At 35.6% G+C, this 17,945-nt stretch overlaps 4 protein-coding genes across 7 annotated transcripts; all 4 read left to right on the plus strand.

Annotated features, from left to right (window-relative positions):
• LOC105162470 (serine/arginine-rich SC35-like splicing factor SCL33) lies at positions 2,304 to 5,016 on the plus strand. Of its 3 annotated transcripts, none has more exons than XM_011080492.2 (6): positions 2,304 to 2,408; positions 2,812 to 2,967; positions 3,614 to 3,691; positions 4,201 to 4,365; positions 4,451 to 4,588; positions 4,672 to 5,016. In XM_011080492.2, exons 2-6 carry the CDS (start codon positions 2,819 to 2,821, stop codon positions 4,799 to 4,801), a joined length of 660 nt encoding a protein of 219 aa, XP_011078794.1. In that variant the 5' UTR covers positions 2,304 to 2,408; positions 2,812 to 2,818; the 3' UTR covers positions 4,802 to 5,016. The 3 variants fall into 3 exon arrangements, with proteins under 3 accessions (XP_011078794.1, XP_020549802.1, XP_020549803.1); XM_020694143.1 differs by having other exon boundaries at positions 2,341 to 2,408; positions 2,596 to 2,967; XM_020694144.1 differs by lacking the exon at positions 2,304 to 2,408 and adding an exon at positions 2,490 to 2,732.
• On the plus strand, positions 6,249 to 7,350 carry LOC110011243 (short-chain type dehydrogenase/reductase-like). The gene is made up of 2 exons (XM_011080495.2): positions 6,249 to 6,740; positions 6,858 to 7,350. The coding sequence occupies exons 1-2, from the start codon at positions 6,322 to 6,324 to the stop codon at positions 7,216 to 7,218; spliced, it is 780 nt and encodes a 259-aa protein (XP_011078797.1). The 5' UTR covers positions 6,249 to 6,321; the 3' UTR covers positions 7,219 to 7,350.
• LOC105162471 (short-chain type dehydrogenase/reductase) lies at positions 10,036 to 11,341 on the plus strand. The gene is made up of 2 exons (XM_011080494.2): positions 10,036 to 10,668; positions 10,803 to 11,341. Exons 1-2 carry the CDS (start codon positions 10,175 to 10,177, stop codon positions 11,161 to 11,163), a joined length of 855 nt encoding a protein of 284 aa, XP_011078796.1. The 5' UTR covers positions 10,036 to 10,174; the 3' UTR covers positions 11,164 to 11,341.
• LOC105162472 (histone-lysine N-methyltransferase ATXR4) lies at positions 11,374 to 15,622 on the plus strand. 2 transcript variants are annotated; one of them, XM_011080497.2, is made up of 7 exons: positions 11,374 to 11,901; positions 12,818 to 12,873; positions 12,943 to 13,069; positions 13,694 to 13,763; positions 13,913 to 14,092; positions 14,400 to 14,471; positions 15,115 to 15,622. In XM_011080497.2, exons 1-7 carry the CDS (start codon positions 11,407 to 11,409, stop codon positions 15,231 to 15,233), a joined length of 1,119 nt encoding a protein of 372 aa, XP_011078799.2. In that variant the 5' UTR covers positions 11,374 to 11,406; the 3' UTR covers positions 15,234 to 15,622. The 2 variants fall into 2 exon arrangements, with proteins under 2 accessions (XP_011078799.2, XP_020549666.1); XM_020694007.1 differs by having other exon boundaries at positions 12,821 to 12,873.

Raw genomic sequence — 17,945 nt, forward strand, 5'->3', positions numbered from 1 at the left:
TCAAACTATACTTACACCAACACAAAAAATTCACCGTTTACACATAACCCCCTTTTATTGGGGTTTTAACAAAAAAATCAGTCTAAGAAATAACATAAATTTTAGTCCTCATTTAGCTTTCTCATGTAATAATTAGTACTTGATGTTAATTTTACTTCACACACACACATAAATATATAACATTTATCTCTTGATAAGTACAATTATATACATGAAAATATTAAATGAGAGACCAAATTAAAAATTTTGTGTAATTCATTTTTTTTGTTAGTATTAGCATTTTTCGTTTAAATCCTAGCAGAAGGGTGTCAGATGTAAAGAAATAATTTTTAAAGAGGGTGTAAGTATAATCTCAAAAACTTTTAGGGGAGAGTGTAATTCACATTTTCGGATGGGGTCTAAATGTGATTAACCCCTAGATTTATTTTGACAAAAGAAGTATTTTAATCCCCCACTTTTAATTTTGATTTTTAACTTGGTCCCTCACATATAAATTTAGAATAATATAATTGTTTATATAAAACAATTTATCATTGTTCAATACATTACAAAAGTTATATTTATATATCATTGATCATGTTATTATTTACGATGTCCTAAAACCTTTTATAAGCTAAGTCCACAAGCAATGTTCGTCAACGCTGCTAGTTGCAAGTTCAACTGTCATTTTAGTTGGGAGGTAAGCCCCATAAGGTGCTCTCTCTTTAACTTTACCGAATTGGCAAACCTATGAATCAAGTTCATTCTAACCACATAGGTTATGGACATTTCATATAGTTCGCCGACACATTAAGATACGTCATCTTAAAATATTTTCAAGTGGTGTAAATTGATAGCAATCGAATTGGTAATCTACACATAACATGCTATACCATATTTCCAAACAAATCTAGTAAGAGTTAGTAAACTAAATGTATCTCAGTTAATCAAATTCCAACTCACATGCAAATTTTTGTGTAGTTAACTGATTTAAAGTGCTTTTAAATGAGATACGAATCTCTACAACTAACTATTGTACTATGTTACGTACACACTTATAAATCGAGCCATTGTGCAGTCATTATAACATTACTCCTCACTCTCAAATTATCACTTATTCTCTCAACTCTCTCTCATTTTTAAACTGTTATAAGGTTATATTTTGTACACCATACCAATATATATCACTTCAACATCATAATTTCCTTAGGATTTCTTTAAAAGTTCTTTGACCTTTATGATTGGACTAAAATTTAGTATGCATCAATTTAAACAATCATTAAACAGTAAATACTTCAAATTAATGTGCAAGATACCAAATTGCAGTTGAAAATATAAGTGAGGAACTAAAATGATTTTATGTAAAAAAGAAAAAAGTTTTATAAGATTAATTTTGGGAAATCACTTATCAAATGAATTAAGGGAGTATTTGAAAAAACTTTTGATTTTTCAGATAAATAATTTTTATAAAATAAATTGGAAGTTACAGTACAATTAAAAATGGATGGTGTTAGGAAAAGCGCACAAAAACTAAATTAAATAGTATTTGGGAAAAAGATCATATTTAAGACAAATTTAATTGATTAAAATTGTTTCGTCCTTATGTATTAAAAAATTTATTATTTTTGCTTATATTTTCACTTGTGGTTTGACAATAATTATTATTTTTCCATAAAAAATAATTAATTTTAGTTTAATTAGTATATTTCATCTTTTATTTGTGAAAAATATTAATAGCAAAATTAAATGTTACATTTAACAATGTTCTGACTAAGTAATATAATTGTTCATTCATACACAAGAATTAAACCTGCATGTTTGCAAATATAAATTATTTTATTAATTATTCATAGCCATTTAATTTATATTTTTCAATAATACAAAAATAAGATAATTAGATAATGTAGTAGATAAAATACAAATATTCTAAAATATTAAATACGTAAAAAAGTGAATGAGTAAATTTCAGCATTGTTAAATTATTCAAATTATTTGAAATCTCTAAAATATCAACTTTAGATATATAATTTTAGAAAATAGATTAAAAGCGGTTAAATTGAACTAATATTATTATAATAAGGATAAAATAATAAAAAAATAAAAAAAATATATTTTTTTTATAGAAAAGTCAAAGCAATTAGAAATGACATTTTTTTAGTTTTGGGCTTAAAAACACTTTTAGAGCTGAAAAGTACATTTTTAAAAGTTATAACAAACAGTCTCTAATTTGACCTGTAAGGCCCATAGCCCAAAATGACAATTTATGGGCTTTGAAGGGGAAAAGCCCAAACTGGAGAGGGTCAATAGAAGCTTCTCGAGAAGCATCCCAAATCCGGAGCCTGCATTGCATATAAAGGCAGAAAGGAAGAGGAGAGAAAATTTGTAATCACACCTCCATTTGTGTGTCTACGTCTGAGATCGTCTCTCTGGTAATATTTCAATGTGTTTCATTGAATTACTTTTATGTGATTTTGTTTTGTTTAGTCCTTTTCGTTTCAATTTCGTGGCAAGCTTTATTATGCTGGAGTGTTGTGTGGTTTTTTTTGGTCGGATGAAAAATTCGATGTTTTTTTCTTTTTGTTTTTATTGTTAAACTGTAATAATTGAATTGTTCAGCTGCTGGGATTTTCTCCTTTTGTGAACGGCTTGATAGATTTAGCACTAGAACAATCAAGATCCTCTGATATCTTTCGTGGTGGTGCTGGTGCATGTCTGTGGCTTGTGATTTCCAATGGTCCCGTGCAATTTTGACGGTGAAAGGAAAAAGATTGCGTTGGAATATTTGTACTCAACGGCTGATGTAATATAGTTTCGTGTTTCTATGTGAAATAGGTTGAAAATGGGCAGAAGATACAGCAGAAGTCCGTCTCCTAGCCCTAGGGGTTACAGCAGGAGATACCGAAGCCCAAGTCCTAGGAGCCGCTATAGAAGCCGTGACAAAGACCTTCCCACTAGCCTCTTGGTCCGCAATCTTCGCCATGATTGCAGGTTTGCGCATGTATTTGATCAATTTGCCCTACTTATGTACCTTCTATAATATGTACATCAATTTTTCATAAGCTTGATGCTTCTTTTGGCTCAATTTGTTGTTGATTATGCGATCAGTTTTTATGATGAGTAGGGAGGACTTATCATAGGAGGCAGACTCAGACTCATCAGTATTTTCTTATCCCGCTTTTGGGTGTTGAGAAGGCATGAGAATAATGCTCTAGGAGTAGGAGAATTGATGAGAGAGAGAAAATGGGGAGTGCTTTCTTACAGTGGCACGTCAAACAAAAGCCACAAAATCATAAATTATAACGGCAAACTTTCTTAATGATCAATTAAGCTGGTCCAATAATGAATTTCAATATATACTTCTCTGTAACTGAATATGTTTTATGGATAGCCAGATTGCTATGAAGACACCGATCAGTATTGTCCTTCATTTTCTCACTTCTACTTATACTTGATAATGTACATCTTATTCTCTGCAATTTGACCTGAAGTTTCCATTGCTTCAACAAAGCCGATTCGCTCAATTGTTAACTTATGGCTCAGCTACTGAGGTTGCTTTGGAGAAATTATATCCCTAGTCTCCCATCTTAAACTGCATGGTTACATCCTAAATCTGTAGTTAAACTTTGTTTTGCAGGCCGGAAGACCTTCGTGGGCCATTTGGGGAATTTGGTCCTCTTAAGGACATCTATCTGCCACGTGACTATTACACTGGGTTAGTAATATTTTGTTAATTGATCTCTTCCAGGGAGAGATTCATCATTGGCTTTGAACTGATTAAAGAAAATCTTAAATGATGTTCACTTTATTTCGCAAGATTGGCTGGACGTCATCTTCTTGCTACTGCATTTGTTTCATGGGAATTTGTTCTTTTTTCTTAATTTTTTTATTTGAAAGTGATGAAGACAAGAATGAAGTATTTAGAGGTCAAGATCATCTTAATGAACTTGAAGATTGAAGCAAAGTAGAGTATGAATACAATTATGAAGAAGTTGAAGTCTTGAAGAATTGCAAGTCTTAACCTTGCTCTCACAAGGTTAGCTGCTATATATTTGCATTACTGAATACTGAGTTCCCCACAGTGAGCTAACTTGCTTCCTGGTTCAGATTCGGGTAGCTGTCAAAATGACTAGTTGTGAAGCTGCATTGTAATTATCTGGGAGTTTGCTGAATCCTCACTGATTTTAGATACTATTCTTACGTGAATTATGTTAAATCATGCAGGGAGCCTCGTGGCTTTGGTTTTGTGCAATATGTTGACCCTGATGATGCAGCTGAAGCAAAGTATCAGATGGATGGTCAGGTACTTCTTGGACGGGAGTTGACTGTTGTGTTTGCCGAAGAAAATAGAAAGAAACCTTCGGAAATGCGGGCACGAGAGCGTATAAGGTGAATGGGGTTTGTGGATTCTTCTCTTGTCATGATTTAGTAGTAGCTACATTGCATGTCTAAAGTTCAATTCATGCCATTGTAGACGGAGGTCGTCCTCTCTTCGTTATTCTCGATCACCTCGTTATAGACATTCATATTCGCCCTCACCACACGATGCTCGAGCTTACTCTCGTAGCCCTGATTATTATTCTCCTTCTTCAAGGAGAAGACATGTCTCGAGGTATGCAAACTGTTGAATCAGTTGGACATTAAATTGTATTATGAGTAAATGAAAGGAATGGAATACCTTGTTTATTAATGCAGATCCATTTCACCTCGGGGCCGCCATTATAGGGAGAGGTCTTACTCAAAGTCACCTTATGACTCAAGGAGCTGGAGTCGAAGTCCGACGACAAGGAGCAGGAGCAGGAGCTGGAGCCGAGAAAGCTACTGATAGTGATTTGGATGCATAGTTGGTAATTTCTTGGGGTTATGATGCATCCATGTGGGGATGCCTCAAGTTTAGAGTAGCTAGTATTTTGGTGACAGTGTTATGTACTAGTTTAAACCACATGCTGGACGAAGTACTGATTGCCGACATATGCTTGCTTCAGATGGTTCCTTTCTTTGAAATTGCAATGATGTTTGTACAAGTGATGTGTTTGTGAATGCTCTCCAATCACTCTTAAGCCGACGCAGGTGGTTGGTCAGTTAATTTCTGAAGCGATGAGGTCCGGATAACTTATTCCTCTCCTAATTATTAATCTCGTAGTTAATTTCTGAAGTGATGAGGTCAGGATAACTTATTTAGTCTCCTAATTATGGATCTCTCCTCGACACCGAGGAAAAGGGTGCAGGATTGTGACCATTGACCTAGAAAGATGATGGCCGATGTTTAGATAATAGACTTGTTACATCATATGAAATGCCAATGCACATAGAATCCAAACTGTATGAAATGTTCGTCCACACTCTATGCTCAATAATTGTGGAACTGCAATCGGTAAAACTTGAACCAGTTACAGTCGCATCAAATAAGGCCACTTCTTGGTGTAATTTTTCTAAAAAAAACTATTTTCTCGTACTTTTTATTTTTCTAATTATATTTTAAAAATTATTTCATCAAACATTTTACAATTTTCTTTTTTTTCCTCAACTTTCGTAGTTTAGTTTTTCTCAACAATTTGTGGTATTTTTCAAAAGCTCTACGAAATCCAATGCGGAAATAAAAAACTAGAATAAATTTGAGTAAATGAAAAAGTGAAAACCTGAGTCCGTATCAATCAAGCCAAAACAAATTACTATTATGAGCGTCAAATGCAGTTGTGGTTGGGTTCGAGAGAAATTTTGATTTAAATTGAGGTTGAATATATTTAAATTAATTATAAAATAAATATAATATATATATTTTAATTGATATACAATTTAAAAAATAATTAATAACATAATAAATCCACATCATACTTATTTTATATTTTTAATCTGGTTTTTATACCTGTTATTAATAAAAAAATTTCTACTGGTTGATGACTTGAAGAGATGGTAACAGCAGGCTTAATTACAAGTTGACAACGAACCACGGCGACTGCGACTGGGAATGACTTAAGCGCTGATGTCATTCACTCATGATCTCCAGTAACTGCGGCAGCTACAAACTTATCTGGGCAAATGTTAATTAGATTATATTTAATTAAATTTGAATCAATTATAATAATTATAAATTATTTAATATGTATTAAAAAAATCAAATTATATTTTAAATATATTACGCTACATATTAAAAAAACAATCAATTCCATTTTAAATATATTACGCTTATTAAAGAATTAATTTAATTGATTACAAATTGGATATGGAACCAAATTTTAGCTTTTCACCTCCACCCCTTCCTTTATATACGAATGACTGATATGTTCATCCTACATTACAGTACTGACTCCACTCATCACTCCTTCCACAGCCGCTAACTCACTCATGGCTGAATCAAGTACCAACCCCCTCCCTCTCCAAGACAGAGTCGCGGTTGTCACCGGCGCCTCTCGCGGCATTGGCCGTGCTATTGCCCTCCATTTGGCTTCTCTCGGCGCCAAACTCCTCATCAACTACGCCTCCAACTCCGCTCAAGCCCTTTCTGTTGCCGCCCAAATTAACACCCCCTCCGCTCTCCGCGCCGTCACCTTCCAAGCCGATATCTCACACCCCGACCAGGTCAAATCCCTCTTCGACGCCGCAGAGTCCGCCTTCAACTCTCCTGTTCACATCCTTGTCAACTCAGCCGGAATACTAGACCCCAAGTATCCCACGCTTGCTGATACTACCCTCGAAGATTTCGACCGCACCTTCAGCGTCAACGTGCGAGGCGCCTTCTTGTGCTGCAGAGAAGCCGCCAATAGGTGTGTGTGTTTTCTTAGCTTTTAATGATATAACTTCAATTTCCGGAATCAATTTTAATTTAGGGTTTGAGATAGTCAATTCAATTATCCATATTGGTGTAATGTATACAAGTACAGGATCAAGCGCGGTGGAGGAGGAAGGATCATATGCTTGACGACGTCACTGGTGGCAGCATTTAGGCCGGGATACGGGGCGTACACAGCGTCAAAGGCGGCGGTGGAGGCGATGGTGAAGATACTAGCGAAGGAGCTGAAGGGAACGGGGATAACTGCGAATGGGGTGGCACCAGGGGCGGTGGCGACGGAGATGTTTTACGCGGGGAAGACGGAGGAGATGGTGAAACAGGCGGTGGAGGTGTGTCCGATGGGGCGGCTGGGGGAGACGGATGATGTGACCCCGGTGGTGGGGTTTCTAGCGAGTGATGCGGGTGAGTGGGTGAACGGGCAGATTATTCGGGTGAATGGGGGATACGTATAAAACGTTACCTCTACTCATCAGCTTGCTCTTGCTAGAGAAAGAATGGGTGTAATTCCAAATTATGTTCCTTAATTGGAGTTGTAATACAATGCGTGAAGTAATTTAATACAAACATGATCGTTGTTTAAAGAATGTAGCTAAATCGCCAAAATGCCTGCTATGCAAAGGTTCCAAGCTTGACAAAATAGTGTCAACAAGTGAGCCATCTTTGTAGCACTCCCTACTCGCTACATCTAATTATCACTATTTCATCATTTCTTTAATCAAAACTCATTCTATAAGTAATTTTCTTTCAACTCGTAAAATAAATTCTAATTTATCAATATAATATATATATATACCACAAAAGATAATAGATACCTCCAAAAGTTTATGTTCACCTTCACTAGATGTTCTCATGTACATAACCTCAAGAAAAATCATACCACAACTTAAAACACAAATCCCGATAAAAAACCAAAATATTTAACAACCCAATAATTAAAAACTCTGGCTTCAGAAGTCACGGCTGACCCACCTAATAAAGACTAAGGCACCGCTCAAAGTCCAATGTGGCTAATCAGTGTGACCTATCTCCTGAAAAGTACGTGGCAAGGAATGAGCTGCCTACTCAATAAGTATAGCTGACCAGTCTATATATATACACAGATAAAGATTCACGTACATGCAGTCACACCGACAACAGTCATTTATAATACAACAACATCAGATATAAGCAACAATACATACTCATAGCTGTAAATCAATCCACGACATAATATTCATTTGTTATCATTTATTAGTTAAGGGCCCCACTTACTCTAGCTGGAGTACATCAGTCAATGGTTTTGCCGGCCATCATCATATCATATACAGCACAGGATACCCGTTGTGTGATATCTCCACACTCTTTTACTCCAGCTGTGTAGTAATATAGCACAAGACATCACAACAAACATGGTACCCCCACACCACCCTAGTGTGTAGCTAACAGCACAGGATATTCCCTGCTGCCCCGGAATACCCTGGTACCCTACGCGCCATGTTACCTAGCTTAAATCATATATTTTTCATATCTCATTATCAATCACATTATCATCAATCACATTTTCATAAACCATTGACCGTGTTCCTAACTAGGTAAGCATCATCTTCTATTTTAATTCACGATCATCATTCTTTTCTTTATAATATTTACTTCCTCAATAAGTGCTCCCTATTTGATTTCATACTACAATCACGTAATCATACCACTCTCACGTCCAAATATTACAAACACATATGACACATAATAACAATTTCACCAATATTCAAATAATTCACAACTAATTATGTAAACAATCAATATACGAAAGCCACGTATAATAATATAAAGCCAAGTCCATGATCGCATCCAAGAAACCAATATATATAATATATACAATACTACACATACAGATATATATATAAATCCAATTAGCTATACTTACCTTATATCCCAAAATGCTTCTATTTTACGAGGGACTGCTCAACCCTCTACCTTATTGTCACGTCCTATAATAAATTATAATGCGTATAATCAATATATTTAATTTATCAAATAATTCATAAGAATTCACTTAATCAAACCCTTTATATATTTATAACTATCATTTTTAATAACATTCGTAAATTATATTACCACTGAAACCTCCTTTCCCTCATTAATAACATAATATTTCCAAAATATAACTTCCGAAGTATTTCTATGAATTTTCTGTCAATTTACAGTTGCTATACAATTTAATTAAGCAACAATACATAGAATTACATATTTCGTTAATCATTCTGATGGAATTGTGTAAATTAGCTATAGTAATAATTAAATCTAACAAATCTAATATTTTAATTACCCAACTATATCATTTTTATAGCAAATATGATATTTAATACGACACTAATTTAAATATCCAAAATCATAAAGTACTCCAATTAAATAGTACATCGCTCAATATAATCAATATTTAATAAACGAAGTAATTAAATAATATAATTATATTAATTATTAAAAATTAAAATCCAACATCCATACCTGTGCGTGCGTTGCTGTGTGTGTGCGTTGCTATGTGTAAAATGTAAAATGTGGGTGAGTGTAAATCTTAAAATGGAGAAGGGTAAATAGAGAGGCCCCCGCCGCCTCAAATTTCAAAGCTCTCTCTCTCTCTCCTCACTCCTTATATATATATATTATTATATATATGTTTATATATTTAAAATATTATTATTATTTTATTTTTTAATTAAACTTTTACCAAAATACCCATTACGTCCTTCCTAATTTTCTTAATTAATATGATTTGATTTAAAATATTATAACGAACTCCAATTTAATCCTTTCAAGTTTTATTATATCCCAAATTTAATCTATAATTTATTTACTAATTACATCTAAATTTCTAATAATTATCAATTAGTGTCTCAATTACGTGAAAAATTTTACGGACGTCACAATCTTCAACAAAATCATTTATAATGTCTTATTGTGATAAGAAAGTATATCCGAAAATCTGGTAGAACAACTAGAATATTGGACCAAGGTTTCATGATTGTCATGATATTGCAAGTGGATGTGAATTTTTTGCATAAAAAGATCCACCAATGTGCACAAAAGCAAAGAAAATCATACCTAAGCTCCTTACAAATTGGACAAAATGAAAGAAGAAATGTCTCAAATGAGGAAGAAGGTGAATTTCTTGCATTAGTGTTTGATTGGGTACTTGTGTGGTGCTGCAGGTGCAGGGGAAGAACTGCAGGTATGCTACATGGATGCTAGCATGCATTATGAGGCTCGGCAGACAATCGTTTTGGTGAAAGCGGATTAGGTCAAAAGGACTAATCACAAACTGACAACTCGTTCATTGGGCCTTCTCTGTCCAACTACTGCCTACTGGGACTGTGCTGACTTAAGCGCTCACTTCTCGTAATTTCCAGTACACTCTGTCTGAATACGAATACCAATATGAATGTCCATCCTATTCCTACCACATTGACCAAGACAATCCTCCCACCAACTTATTCATACACAACCCTGATAATGGCTGAATCAAGCACCAACTCCCTCCCGCTCCAAGACCGAGTTGCAATTGTCACAGGCGCCTCTCGTGGCATTGGCCGTGCTATTGCCCTCCATTTGGCTTCTCTCGGCGCCAAACTCCTAATTAACTACGCCTCCAACTCCGCTCAAGCCCATTCTGTTGCCGCCCAAATTAACACCCCCTCCGCTCTCCGTGCCGTCACCTTTCAAGCCGATATCTCCCACCCCGACCAGGTCAAATCCCTCTTCGACGCCGCGGAATCCGCCTTCAACTCTCCTGTTCACATCTTTGTCAACTCAGCCGCAGTACTAGACGCCAAGTATCCCACGCTTGCTCATACCACCCTCGAAGATTTCGACCGTACCTTCAGCGTCAATGCTCGAGGAGCCTTCTTGTGCTGCAGAGAAGCGGCCAATAGGTGAGTGTGTGTGTTTTCTTAATTTTTAATGATAACTTCACTTTTCCGGAATCAATTTTAATTTTAGCGTTTGGCTTTTAAGATTGTCAATTATTTGATTCAATTATCCGTATTGTTGTAATGTATAAGTACAGGATCAAGCGCGGTGGAGGAGGACGGATCATATGCTTGACAGCGTCACTGGTGGCGGCATTGATTCCGAAATACGGGGCGTACACAGCGTCAAAGGCGGCGGTGGAGGCGATGGTGAAGATACTAGCGAAGGAGCTGAAGGGAACGGGGATAACTGCGAATGCGGTGGCACCAGGGGCGGTGGCGACGGATATGTTCTACGCGGGGAAGACGGAGGAGACAGTGAAAAAGTTGGTGGAGGAGTGCCCGCTGGGGCGGTTGGGGGAAGCGGATGATGTGGCGCCGGTGGTGGGGTTTTTGGCGAGTGATGCGGGTGAGTGGGTGAATGGGCAGATTATTCGGGTGAATGGGGGATGCGTATAAACCGTTACCTCTACTCAGCTTGCTAATGCTATAGAAAGGATGGGTGTAATACCAAATTACAATGCTTAAAGTAATGTAATGCAGACATGGTCGTTGTTTAAAGAATGTAGGTAAATTGCTACGTAAATTGCAGAATTTTGGGAAATTTTTGTCCAAATAGACAACTAATTGTATCATACTTGCTCTGTTTGGATCGAACAAGGTGCGAGTAAGAATTTTTTAAAATTTTAAAAGCCTCCAAATATGGGCTTTGGCATACTAATATTGAAGTTGGTCCTTGAGCCTATTTTGGGCTATTCTATGGGCCCATGGGCCACGACCTATAAATTGAGCGTGTTAAGCTCTTCAGACTTCCATACATCTCAAAGAATGTCGCGCCTAGCCCGCTACAGCTTTTGGGCTCTGCAATTGAGAAAGCTCCATAGCTCTCACATCGCAACGCTGTCGTTCCCCTCCTCCTTCTCGACTTCCGCCTCTCAGTCGACCGCGACTCGTCCTTCGCCGCCTCCCATTCACGTCGGACTCACTGAGTATGCGGGCCGGGGCGTGTTTGCCTCTCGGAGGATTAGTGCCGGAGAACTTATCCACACTGCACAACCCATTGTTTCGCATCCTTCGCTATCTTCCGTTCACACCGTCTGCTATTTCTGCCTCAGGAAACTTCCAAGCAGCGCCCGAAGCTTGGAAGCTTCTCAAACTGTGTCCTTTTGCAGTACACAGTGTGAAGACCAGTCCAAGGTTACCTTCCTCACCATCCATTCCTCCATCAAGTTCTTATTCAGAATGTGTAAACTGTCCCAAGATGGATCGTAGGTGAGCCGCAAGGGCTGTGCGGTGAAGCATGAGTGTTTCATTAGTCGAGGTCGGGCTTCCAAGCTAATCGACCTCTAGCTCAAACGAATACTACGTTTACGTTTTTCCTTTTATAACCCGGGCTGCCATCCAGTTTTCTTTCCCCAGGAATTCAATTAAAGGAAACTAGAATTATGTTCTCTGTGAAGGTAAAATGTAGGCTTAAGTGTGGACCTACTCGGTCTGATGATGATGGGTCAAAAAATGCTCTTCTTTGGTGAACACTCAAGTCTATCTTTTTCTAATGTTCCCCAAACAAATCCCTGTATAGGCCAGTCAAAACCGGCTGGCAGACAAGAATATTTCAAGTGCTTCTGTAGTTTGCAAAGAGGGAATGGTACAGTGGAAAGAGTTTGCTCAGCATTTCAGAAAATGTGTCTGATATCAGGTTGTTGGTGACTGACTGGACTTTCTAATTAATCTATTCTGGTTCCATCATGGGGTCACTCTCTAGGCTGTTCTAGGACTATGTTCTAGGACAGTGTTTCATCTATTTTGATGTTTGCATCTGCATGTTTGGCTATGAAAAGTTGTCTGGATAACGGGTACAAAAGAAGTACTATATGAGTTTGTTTGACAATCTATTTTGCGAGTTGCTATCTGCTATATATCCATTAGAATTGAAATCGATATACTTATGCATCCTTGCCCGCTAATCTAGTAGAATCTTTCTTTTGTTTTACAGTTTGTTACCCTACCTTCTGTTGGGTTCTCCTCCCTCTTGGTTTTGATGAGGTCTTATTTCGTCTTTTGCATTCCATATTTCTTTTATTTACTCATAATCTCTATTTCATGGCATTAGAAGTTTTATGATGTTGAAAAGAAGGCAGATTGGTCGAGATTTAATGAATATTGCAGGTATGTGGATCTCTGTAGACCTCTTATCATATTACTTGATGATATTGATATTCACTTTTCCTTCTGAAGACTGCAGGGTCTAAAGTATCCGCTTCTGGTGAAGCGTCTGGCTTGTCAGGTTATCTCCGGAGTCGTCTCGTCTGATGTTCTTGACATACTTCAACCAGAGATTCCATCATCTGATAGAATTTCTAAGGTCAGCATCACCAGTTTCTGAACAAAGCTTTAATGTTTCACAATCCAATTGGTATGTCACTTTCTTCTGTTCTAAAATCCTTAATAAAAATGTTTTACTCCCTTAAGAAATTCTTCAGAGTGGGAGATACACCATTTGGAGGTTGGGTATTTGATCAGAAGGATAGTTGATATATTTAATTCTGCAATTCCTTCAAACCATGTTTTCCTGGGGTGGCCTACTATATTCCTAATGGCAAGGTTTGGAACTCGGGAACTACATCAGTATTTTTGGGATGCTAATGTGGAGGTTATTGTTGTTATCTTGGTTCTCCTACTTCAATAGTTAGTTTGTTAGGTTGGGTTCTCTCAGTGTGCATGCTAGGGGTCCTAGTGGGTTCAAGGGGTTTGACTCATTTTCCATTTTATCTCTTGGACCTTCAGTATTTCCCCCCCAGATCCTATAGGTGCCGCTAATGGTGAGAAGTGAAAAGAGGCTAGGGAAATGTTTAAGCGTGTCCTGTTTGTGTCTGCAGAAAAGAGAAGGGTATTTGATGTAAACATGCAATATATCATGTAACATTAATTTAATCAGTATTCATAAATTACTCAGTTCCTTCCCATTTTTCCCCTTGATGATTCACAGATGAAAAAGGAAGTTGCCCTGCTAAATAACACTTTTGAGGGCTCGGATATTGGGAGTGAGCAGATGGCATGTATCCTTGTCATTGTGCACTGAAGTTTATCAACACTTAAATTAGTTGAAGTTTCTGTTTCCCTTGATGGCATACTCTCGAGTCAATTTCATGAAAGCTTCAGTACCTTATTTCCCTGAGTGTAAAAGATTGTGTCTTTGACTTAGTAGTTTTGACTGAAGAATGGTATGCTGGTGTGTTGGCACGGATTCGTATCAATGCATTTCGTATTGAATTGGCCATAGGATCATATGAAGATCTTCTTTCCTTGGCAGCAGCATCAGTAGAAGCAGAAGCTGCTGTTGGGAACGCTGTTTATGTGCTTCCATCCTTATACAATCATGATTGTGGTAAAATCTCTCATTTCTCTGCAAACTCAGCATTTACATTTTCCCGTAATAGCCAAAGAAATTCTTTAGTAACTAGCATTTTTAGGAAGGATTTACATTTAAGTTGTTTATGGCATACTTCTGTCACGATAGTTGGTATTTATTGGCAAAAGATACACTTGAGCCAGAGCAGGAGTAAGTTTCCAAGTCACATAGTACAAAGAATGCTAGGGTCGGGTATTGGCATCTGTCATTTCTGTGAAAGAGCAGCATAAAAATAGTAATATGGCAAGTCCATGCAAATGATGCTTTTTTCCTTATATTGCAGATCCTAATGTAAATATTGTGTGGATTGAGAATGTGGATGCCAAAGTAAAGGCTCTCCGTGACATTGAAGAAGGTCCGTTCTTTCGACTTGGTTGTTGAAACTTTGATAGTCCCATTGATTTCAACTTTTGTCTGGACATGTGATTTAGCCAGGACACTGTGAACCGAGAACCCTGCAGTTTATGCGTTTTGCAGAATTTTATGTCGTCTTTCTTACTCATCAATATTATGATGCCCATAATTAGCTAATAGTGCTAGAGCGGGCCTTGTTTGGCTCGCTAAAAACATTTAGAGGATGGTTTTGGTCATAGTCCATCTTACTCCCAGGCCGAGAAATCACAGATGAAGAAAGGGAGACATATCATTTTAGTACTACCTTTTTCTTTATATTCACACGTTTACACATGAAAGTTCCTCCTAATAGGGGGCTTTTTCTGTTCTCTCTTTGGTACTGATCGTATTGTATAAACTATGAAGTGATAAACTACAGCAAATCACCCTTGAGAATCTTCTTCTGTATCATCTAGCATTCATGTATTGCATAAAGCTTTGCCAAGTTATTTGCTTGTTTTCTTTGTCAAACAGGGAAGATTCATCTAGTAAGACAGTCTCAACATAATTATTGTTTCCATTGCTTCCCTATTATTAGCTAATTATTTGAAAGTGCATGTGAGACCTCCTTCAATAACATATTGAGTACTTGTGTGGTGCTGCAGGGGAAGAACTGCGGATATGCTACATTGATGCTAGCATGGATTACAAGGCTCGGCAGACAATCCTGTATGAAGGATTTGGTTTCCATTGCAACTGTCTTAGATGCGCGTCAAAGGACTAAATACTTACAATTCAAGAGAAGGAAACAAACTCCATCAATTCAGATGTCTGTCAGTTTAAAAGAAGACGAGAGAAGAAGAAAGAGAAAAGGAAGGAAAGGTTCTTGCATCTTTTCATTTTACTCCTCAGTTTTGCCTGCAGTCTTTAGTCACTATGAGGAACATATTGCAATAGAAGTTTGGTAGTCTTGGGAAAGGGAACAGTGATATTGAAGTGTACATATCCTATCAGTATCAGGTTTATGGATGCATTACAAGTGCAGGTACTGTCCAACAGGTTATATTGTTTGAATGATCCTTCGTTAACATATTTAGGTTAAATCCATAGAATGTAATTGATGGTGGATATTGTTGCATCCCCTATTCACTATATTTAATTATCACTATTTTATTCTATTTCTTAATTACAACTCATTCTATAAGTAATGTCTTTCCAACCCGTAAAATAAATGCTATTTTATTAATATAATATATAAATATCACAAGAAATAATAGATATCATCAAAAGTTTATATTTACCTCATCAGATGTCCTCATATACATAACCTCAAAGGAAAATAGCATAATAGCTAACAATACAAAATTTTGAGCGCAAATCCAGCAAAAGACTAGAATAGTTATCAATTAAACAGTCAAAAACTTCGGTTTCAGATGTCATGACTGACCCACCTAATAAGAACAATGGCCGACTCAAAGTCTAATGTGTCTAGTCAGTGTGACCTATCTCCTGAAAAGTACGTGGTAAGAAATAAGCTGCTTACTTAGTAAGTATAGCTAACCAGTCTACGTATATACATAGGTAGCAAGTCACGTACAATGCAATCACATCAACTAATAAATATTCATCATATGCAACAACAGATGTAACGGATAATGCATACCCACGACTATAAATCAATCCACGATGTATTATTTGACGTTATCGTTTATTAACTAAGGGCCCTACTTACACTAATTGGAGTACATCAGTCAATAGTTTTGCCAGCCATCATCATCTCAGTCAACGTCATATTATATACAGCACAAGATACCCCTTGTATGTGATATGCCCACACTCTTTATCCCAGTGTGTAGTAATATCAGCACAGGATATCATAACACTTATGACATCCCCACACCACCCAGTGTGTAGCTAACAACACAGGATATTTATTTATTTTTCATATTACATCATCAGTTATATCATCATCAATCACATTATCGTAAATTATTGCCTATGTTCCAACTAGGTAAGCACCATCTTTTATTTCAATTCACAACAGCACTACCACTAACACCATCATTCTATTATCTATAATAGTTACTTATTCAGTAATAATTTCTCAATTCAATTTCATGTAATAATCCATTATATGATCACATAATCATAACTCTCACGTCCATACATTACAATCACATATAACACGTAGTTACGATTCTACCGATATAAAAGTAATCCAACAAATAGTCGTCGACTAAATATATAAACAACGAATATACAAAATCTACGTATATAAATATAAATCCAAGTTCACGATCAAATATAAGAAATCAATATATATAATATGCAATACTACACATATCAATATATATATATACATCCAATTAGCTATTCTTAGCTCAAATCCCAAAATATTCAATTAACATAAGGAACTGCTCAACCTTCTATTTTGTCGTCACATCCTACAATAGAGTATTATACATATAATCAATATATATAATATTATAAACTCTAAATAATATATTATATAATGTTCGTACATTTTCCACAAATCTCTTAATATCTTTATTGAAGTCCAAACATCTGTTCCAATTTCTTTAAATAACTACACTTTCTAAGCTTTTCAAATATATATTTAATTTATCAACTAACTCATAAAAATTCATTTAATCAAACTTCTTATATATTTATAACTATCGTTTTTAACATAATCCATAAATTAGATTATGATTAAAACCTCATTTTTCCTCTTTAGTAACATAATTTTCTTAAACATAATTTTCGGGATATTTCTATGAATTTTCTATTAATTTATCGTTATGATATAATTTAATTAAAGAACAATACATAAAATTACGTATTTGATTAATTTTTTCGATGAAATTGTGTAAATTAACTATAATAATAATAATTAAATTAATAAATACAATAATTTAATTAATCAATTATATCATTTTTATATCAAATGTGATATTTAATTCGACACTAATTTAAATAGCCAAACTCGTAAAATATTCTAATTAAATAATATATCGGTCAATATAAATTATATTTAGTAAATAAACTAATTAAATAATATAATTATATAAATTAATATGAATTAAAATAAGAAAATCGTGTACCTGTTAATCCTCCGCACTCCTAATTGTGTTTTGTGTGTGTGTGTGGTGATTAAGAAAAAGAAAGAAAGTGAGGCGGTGGGTGAGGTGATGGCCACCGCATGCCTTTCTCTTTTCTTTCTTTTTTTTGTTTATAATTATTAATCATATTATTTTTTCATATTATTTAATTTTTTAGTAATTACCATTAAGTCCTACTTAATTAATATGATTTTTTTTAAATATTATAACGAATTTCAAAATATTTCGTTCAAATTTTATTATATTCTATTTTCAATCTACAATTTATTTATTAATTAACTAAATTTTATAAAAATATACAAATTAATCCTACAATTATATATTATAATTTTTGAAGCGTGACAGATTTCATCCAAAACGACAAAGGAACTATT

This window comes from Sesamum indicum, linkage group LG5 (assembly GCF_000512975.1).
Source record: "Sesamum indicum cultivar Zhongzhi No. 13 linkage group LG5, S_indicum_v1.0, whole genome shotgun sequence".
Taxonomy (NCBI): Eukaryota; Viridiplantae; Streptophyta; class Magnoliopsida; order Lamiales; family Pedaliaceae; genus Sesamum; species Sesamum indicum.